This window comes from Mesitornis unicolor, unplaced genomic scaffold (assembly GCF_000695765.1).
Source record: "Mesitornis unicolor isolate BGI_N332 unplaced genomic scaffold, ASM69576v1 scaffold52158, whole genome shotgun sequence".
Taxonomy (NCBI): Eukaryota; Metazoa; Chordata; class Aves; order Mesitornithiformes; family Mesitornithidae; genus Mesitornis; species Mesitornis unicolor.
The window spans coordinates 1-7,316 of NW_010205003.1; the positions used below are offsets into that span (position 1 = coordinate 1).

General features: G+C 46.4%; 1 protein-coding gene across 1 annotated transcript; it reads left to right on the plus strand.

Annotated features, from left to right (window-relative positions):
- Window positions 1-5: 5 nt before the first annotated feature.
- RPL8 (ribosomal protein L8) lies at window positions 6-4,099 on the plus strand (the record flags this gene model as incomplete). The annotated part of the gene is made up of 5 exons (XM_010191216.1): window positions 6-116; window positions 1,877-2,018; window positions 2,289-2,507; window positions 3,502-3,617; window positions 3,900-4,099. Coding segments are annotated over 5 exons (747 nt in total), but the record flags the coding sequence as incomplete, so codon positions are not given.
- Window positions 4,100-7,316: the final 3,217 nt, after the last annotated feature.

Below are 7,316 nucleotides of genomic sequence, written 5' to 3' on the forward strand. Positions count from 1 at the left end.
AGAGAAAGGGTGCGGGTTCCGTCTTCCGCGCCCATGTGAAGCACAGGAAGGGCCCGGCCAAGCTCCGCGCCGTCGACTTCGCCGAGAGGCACGGCTACATCAAGGGCATCGTCAAGGTAAGGGGCGAGCCTTCCGCGGTGGGTCCCCGGGTGCTCTGGGTCCCGCGGGGTGGGGGGTGCGCGGCTGGGAGGACCCTCAGTGCCCGGTCACCGTGCCAAGGGCCCTGGAGCATGGCTGTCCGTGCACTTCGCTTGTGTAAGGGAGCTGAGGTCCTGTCAGCTGTGCTGGGTGCTGTTTGGCTGCTCCTTGTTCAGGCAAGTCGTGTTCCTTGAAATGTTAAACCACAGTGTTTAAAGAACCTGGTAGCACACAGGCAGCAGTACGATTTTCTGTTAGGGCTTTGAGATGTAGGAATAGCAACGTGCTTTTACATTGCCAAAGGACTCCGTGTAGCCCATGAAACATGGCTGGGGAGAGTTGTCCATGTGGTTCATTGCATCTTTAAAAAAAAGCCAAAACAATCTTCATAAACACTGTTCTCCATCCATCCTAGTTCTGAGCAGTGGAGGCAAGGCAGTACTTTTATTTGGGGTGTGGTATGGTGTTTTGGGTGTGCTGTAGGTATTTTTTGGGTGTCAGTGACACAGACTCTCTTATGAGGAGCGGGTGAGGGAGCTGGGTCTCTTTAGCTTGGAGAAGAGGAGACTGAGGGGTGACCTCATTCATGTTTATAAATTTGTAAAGGGCGAGTGTCAGGAGGAAGGAGCCAGGCTCTTCTCAGTGATATCAAATGACAGGACAACGGGCAATGGGAGCAAGCTGGAGCATAGGAGGTTCAATCTGAACATGAGGAAAAACTTCTTTACTGTGAGGGTGACAGAGCACTGGACCAGGCTGCCCAGAGAGGTTGTGGAATCTCCTTCTCTGGAGATATTCAAAACCCGCCTGGACACGTTCCTGTGTGACCTAGTCTAGATGATCCTGCTCTGGCAGGGGGGTTGGACTGGATGATCTTTCGAGGTCCCTTCCAACTCCTAAGATTCTGTGTGTGACTGCACACAGTGCCAGTGGGAACCTGGCTGGATGCCCTGAATATCAAGCCCTCTCTTCAGCCTTTTAAAGCAAGTTTGGGCTGTAGAATAAACTTTTTTTACACTCACCGTAGTTGATTTTGATTATAAAAAATAAGTAGGTGGCTTTGGCTTAAACTGATGTAGTACATGGAGGAGTTTGCCTGACAGGGTCGAAAACAGCAGGAGAAATATTAGTGCTGGACACCAACAACATCTGAGCTTTCCTAGAAAACGGACACCTCTTAAAGAGCGTAATCGCTCGGCTGTGGTCTAAATATGTGGATGTGTACTTAAGGAACAGACCTGCTGTATTTTTCTAAGAGAAAAACAACAAGTTAAGTCTGTGCTCCCTCATTTAGGGGCCTATATGACTTCAGTGTACTTAATACCAGGAGGTTGGAAACACTGCCCTTCTGGGAAAACACTTGGAGAAGTTGCTGCTTGTGTCCAGCTTTGTCCAAAGGTGACTGGGCGTCTAGTGAAAGTGGGTTTCTCAGTATGGAGAGAGCCGATATCCGCAGAGCGTCAGGAATGAAACAGTTCAGATGTGGTTGGTTTCAAGCAGCACGCTTAACCAGGGTGGTTATTTTGTGATACAGGTACTTGAGGTTGTGTTCATATAAATGTGAATCTTCAACTCCATCGTGTCAGGAGAAATCAAGACCCTTCTGAGAAAGGGGGATCCTACTAGAATTACCTCAGTAGTAATCACCCCCAGTTTTTCTGGTTCTTTTGATTTCTGCAGAAGTCAAACCCGTGGCAAATGCCGTAGCCTGTTGTAAAGCCCATCTCCACCCCAACAGGACATCATCCATGATCCTGGCCGCGGCGCTCCCCTTGCCAAGATCGCCTTCCGTGACCCGTACAGGTTTAAGAAGAGAACTGAGCTGTTCATTGCTGCGGAGGGCATTCACACCGGTCAGTTCGTGTACTGCGGCAAGAAAGGTGAGCTGAGGTGGGAAGCCTGTGGCCTGGGCCGTTTCAGAAGGCTAGAGCAGATCTTGTCTGAATATGTGAAGTTGGGGATGTTTTAAGTGCAGTTGTGAGCCATCACAAAGCAGTAACTTCCGATAGCTTAAAGCAAACCTAGGTTTGGAGACTGCAGTCTCCTCACGCTGCCCCCCCTTCTTTGCACAGAGTCCCATGTTAAATCAAATTGCAATTCAAGTACAGCAGCCCAAGTGAAGCTGTTGATCCTCTGATGGCTCTTTGCAGCTCAGCTGAACATTGGCAACGTTCTCCCCGTTGGCACCATGCCGGAAGGCACCATCGTGTGCTGCCTCGAGGAGAAGCCTGGTGACCGTGGAAAGCTGGCCCGTGCTTCTGGAAACTACGCCACTGTTATCTCCCATAACCCTGAAACGAAGAAAACCAGAGTGAAGCTGCCTTCTGGCTCCAAGAAAGTGATTTCTTCTGCAAACAGAGCCGTTGTGGGTAAGGAGAGATGGCTACGAACCTGTCACTGATTTTACATTTTACAGTGCCCCAGTTTCTAATACTGTCTTGAAAATAGCATCATATATGGGCTGGACCCAGGGTTATGCACAGGTGCAGTCCATGCACAAGTGCCTGATTTGTATATTACTGCCTGCATTACTTTTGGTTAATGGCAACTTAAATTTGGAGATGGTTTGGCCTAGTGAGAGGACAGAAAATTAGACGCTGATTGTCCTCAAGCCGTAATGGAATTGCTCAGCCTGTAACATCTGCAGTCCTTGGGGAAGAACTTCTGCAGAAAATGGCATCGATGGTTTCCCGGTTTTCATACAGTGACAGCCCGTAGGGGTAGTGCTGGAGGTGCTCAGCCACTAGAGGTGGTGTCAAGCAGGTGAAATGTTCTGGAAGGTCTGGCAAGGAGTGAAAGTCACCATTAAGAAGCTGAGGTTTTACCAGGTTTGTTTTACGCTTGGCTGTCAGCTGCGATGACTGCTGTGCTCAGCAAGTGACGCTCGCCGCCTTCTGCATAGAAGACACCAAAGTGAGCAAGCTGTGGTCTGTTACTTGGTAAAATTGGCTAAATAAATGATGAAATAAGTAGGAATTGAGCCTCAAAGTTCTTGAAAGCCTCCTGGGCTCTTCCAATTCATACTTTCTTTAGCTGAAAAGCTATTGTTAAGGTTGCCCAAGAAACCTTAGCAATAAAACTGGTAATGCTGTAGAAAGTGTTAAACTCACTCCTGTACGTACGGATTGAGAACTGGCAATTAAGGTCTGCTTCCTCTGGCAGAGCACTCGCTCGTGGCTGGCAGCCATAGGTCTGATCTCAGTGTTAGCGTCAGTCTGAGCACACAGCTGGGCTTGTTGGAGATTGGTCTTTAGGAGCTTATTTTAGAACTTGAATATTGTTAGGAATTTGTCTTATTCAACTTAAACACTTTCTTTTGCACGCTCATCTGTTACACTTGCACTTCTTTGCATTTTATTTCAGGAATTGTTGCTGGTGGAGGCCGTATTGACAAGCCCATCCTGAAGGCTGGCCGTGCCTATCACAAGTACAAGGCGAAGAGAAACTGCTGGCCACGTGTCCGTGGTGTGGCCATGAATGTGAGTCCAGTTTCAGTTAGCGTCTTCACTTTCCTCTTTCGTGGTTTAGAAAGGATTTGTTTGTTGTGGGGAGGACTCTGGCACATACCTATCTGGAAAGAAAGCTGCACAGATTACCTTGCAGTGAGACATTTAAGTAGGGTACTTGGCAGCACTTGATAGTTGCTGCACGATATGAAAAACAAAGCAGTTAATTTTTTGTTCCCTTAAATGAGTTTATTGCTGTCAAACATCGTTACTTGTTTCTTAATTATATTGACGAGTTGCTTTCCGTTTCCACAGCCTGTAGAACATCCCTTTGGTGGTGGTAACCATCAGCACATTGGCAAGCCTTCAACCATCAGGAGGGATGCTCCTGCTGGGCGCAAAGTCGGTCTCATTGCTGCCCGCCGCACGGGTAGACTGCGCGGAACAAAGACTGTGCAGGAGAAGGAGAACTGAAGACCCAGCGTGGGGTTTGCAGAATAAAATTGTAAAACATAGCTTGCGTGAAGTCCGAGTGATCTGTCGCTGAAGTGTGGCTGAAATAGGGGTAATATTCCACAGGGGAAGGTGTGAGTGGAGATGAGGGGCTTTTTCCCCTGCCTTCAAGAGCAGGAATTCTTCCGGCCAGCACTGTCTGTCCGTAAGCTGGTACCTCAGGCTGGGGTCATGCTTTGTAGGTGCTCTTGTGTCCAGGTGTGATGTGACCACGGGGCTGGTTGCTTAGTTGCTTAGACAAAGCATCACAGCCTGATCAAGTAATCCCCTGGTTACCTGCTTTAACCTGCAGATCCAGCTGAAATGGTTAAAGAGCGCTCTGTTTTCTAAGGTCATAGACTAACATTGTTTGCCATTTTTATCTGCTATGTTTCTGTGTAGGAAAGGCTTGTGAGAGCAGTATAACTCCTTACAGGATTTCAGCTACTATTGCTATCGAGTTCAGGCCTCCTTTTTGAACCATCAAGCTTCAAACTAATCAAAGATACTTCCCTCTGAGCACAAATTATCACACAACTTGCCACCTTTACTCATCTGTGTTTGAAAAGAGTAAACGGCTTTAAAATTGCCTTGTTAGCAGGCTGTTCTAGGTCCAGCTTTCCAGGAAGCTCGTGCTCATGTGCCTGTATTCTGTCAGAGAAAAATTTAATGCTCCTTTGCCCAAACAGTATCAGAAGCAAAATAGTTGGAAGCATTTAATGTTGAAATTACTATCGTGACAAGAGCCTAGTTGAGAAAGATTTCACAGTATGTCAAATAGAGTGGAAGTTTCCTTATATGAGAGCCATTCCTTCCGGCTGTTGGTGCAAAGATCTTCCAAAACAGCCTGCATTAAATGCATGCAGACTTAGAGAAGCATGGTTTGATTTGTTGACCCTGTATTTTTGGAGGGGAAGGGGGAGTTCCTTACTGATGACAGACCTTTGTTGGTGGTCCCAGACTGACAGGCACCTCACAGACTGCCAGGTTACAGCTGGAGTATTGGTGTGGTAAACCTGTATGTATGGAATAATTGCATACATAAATAAATACCATATTGCTGAAGGTAGCTACAAACATTTCATACAAATGTACAGGTTGCAATGCTAAATGTCACTTCAGATTCACACAGTAGCAGGAGGATTTTGAAGAGTTGAGTCCATTCACCAACCTGAGGAACAGCCAGGGCTGTGAAAAGTCCTGAGTATGCTCCAAACCCCAACCCTGGGGGCACCACACCGTGAATGCGCACAAAAGCCACCACTGCCCACGGGAGTCCTCGGCCTCAATGGTGTTGAGCTGAGTCCCTTGGTGCTGGATGGACAGGTGTGAAAGGAGCGGCTTTTTGGTGACAGTGGGAACCCACAGCCAGGCCACCAAGTGATCTGACAGGACACAACAGAGAAAAGCAGTATCAGAATTTAACTCTTACACTACAGAGTTTAAGTCCAGTAACACAAGTTAAATTTTAAAAGCCACAGCGATATTAGCAAGCAACCACAGCACCAGACACACATTCTCTGGGGCAAAACGCACCTCCCAGGACTAGCCTCATGGGTGCTATAAATTTATGAAAAGAAATGGGAGGGAAGGGGGAATTAAATAAAGTGAATGACTAAAATACCAGAGGCTCTAAAGAAGCTAGCCTAAAAATGAAAAATTTCAATAAACTGAAATACAGTTTCTAAACTGAAGGTCCAACTTCAGACAAGCTGTAGCATAGAGGGTGAGCTCCAGCAGAGTACACGATAGTTCTCTTCATTATCACTAACAATGGGGCAAGGAAAGCATAAAAAAACCCACATCAACCATAAAAATACACCACTGAGTTACAAACAAGCTCACTGCACCCTGGGAGGATCTGTGACAGCACTGAACAGGAAATGAAAATGGGCCTGAAGCTGACTTCAGCTGCTGGCCTCTGCGCTGAATGGAGCGTCAGCCACATGGGGCTGGCAGGAGGTTCAGCTGAGCAGGGTAGCGGCTCCTTCGAATTCACACTGTAGAAATCAGAAATTAAACAAGGCAGGGACCCTGCAAAGAAGCAGGGCACCTTTGGCCTTGGCTGGAAAGATCCTCAGTGTAGGCTTATTACTGTTAAACAACAAAAAGGTGGTCCAAACACAGCAGTGTCAAGTGTGACAGTACTCAGACAATCGATAAATCGAGAGTGTTTTGTCACTGGGATCCGGTGTATTTAACCATACTCAATGGCTGTGTCTGGGATTCATGGGTGAGAGATTTACTGCACAATGCAGTAAATTGGTTGGAATGAAAATGGAAGACTGTCCCTCTCCAGCAGGAGAGCAGGATAAGACACAACCAATACAGCACATCACTTAGAGACAAGCGTGTTCCCCCTCAGAAAATGAGAGGTTATTTTGGCAGGACACCATTACAATACACAAGAAAAACAGCCTCTGTGGCTTATGAAGATGTTGGCAATGCCTCTGATGCCGCCTCACAGCAGATGTGAGCACCGACGAAAGGGAAAGGTGAGGAATCCTTCCTGCCCTCCTGCAACTCCTCACGTTTCCTCAAGCAGCTGGCTCCAGCCACGGCCACATCAGGCAACTGCCAGCTGCCCTCTGTGCCATGCAACACACGGCATCCTTGCACAGCGTTGTGCTTCTCCTACCCCCATAACTCATCTTGTACTCTTATATTCACTCCTAGTAATTATATTTTAAATGTATACCGTATTCAGCAACCTCTTGCTCAAACCAGCTCTACTTATCAGCATGACAGACTACACAGTTGGTTTGCTAATATAGTTTATATCCAGGATACTTACTTCATGGGTGAGTGTCTGAATTCCCAGCCCTAATGCTGCACAGAGGACAAAAACTACAGCCATGCTTGTTAAAATAACAACAACAACCCCTCCTGTAAAGATTAGCATGGCTACAAAGACATCAGAAATCTTGAAATGAAGCAAACTCTGTTTTAAAGAAATAAGTTAGCCGTTTTTCGAGGAATTTCTGTGGTTATTTCCATTGAAAGGCTTTGCTTGCTGAAAGAAAGAAAAATAAAAATATAAAAGAAAGAAAATAAATATACATACCAGTGAAGCACTAGAAAGTTTTCATTTAGAAGTACTTCAAATTTCTACCTACTGAAAGACCAAACAGCATTTTCTTCATACTTCATTCTTGAGGAAGCATTGTGAAACATTAAGTCCTAAACGTTAACGTGTATCACAAATTCTCTCATCATAATGTAACCCCTCTTTAACACCAT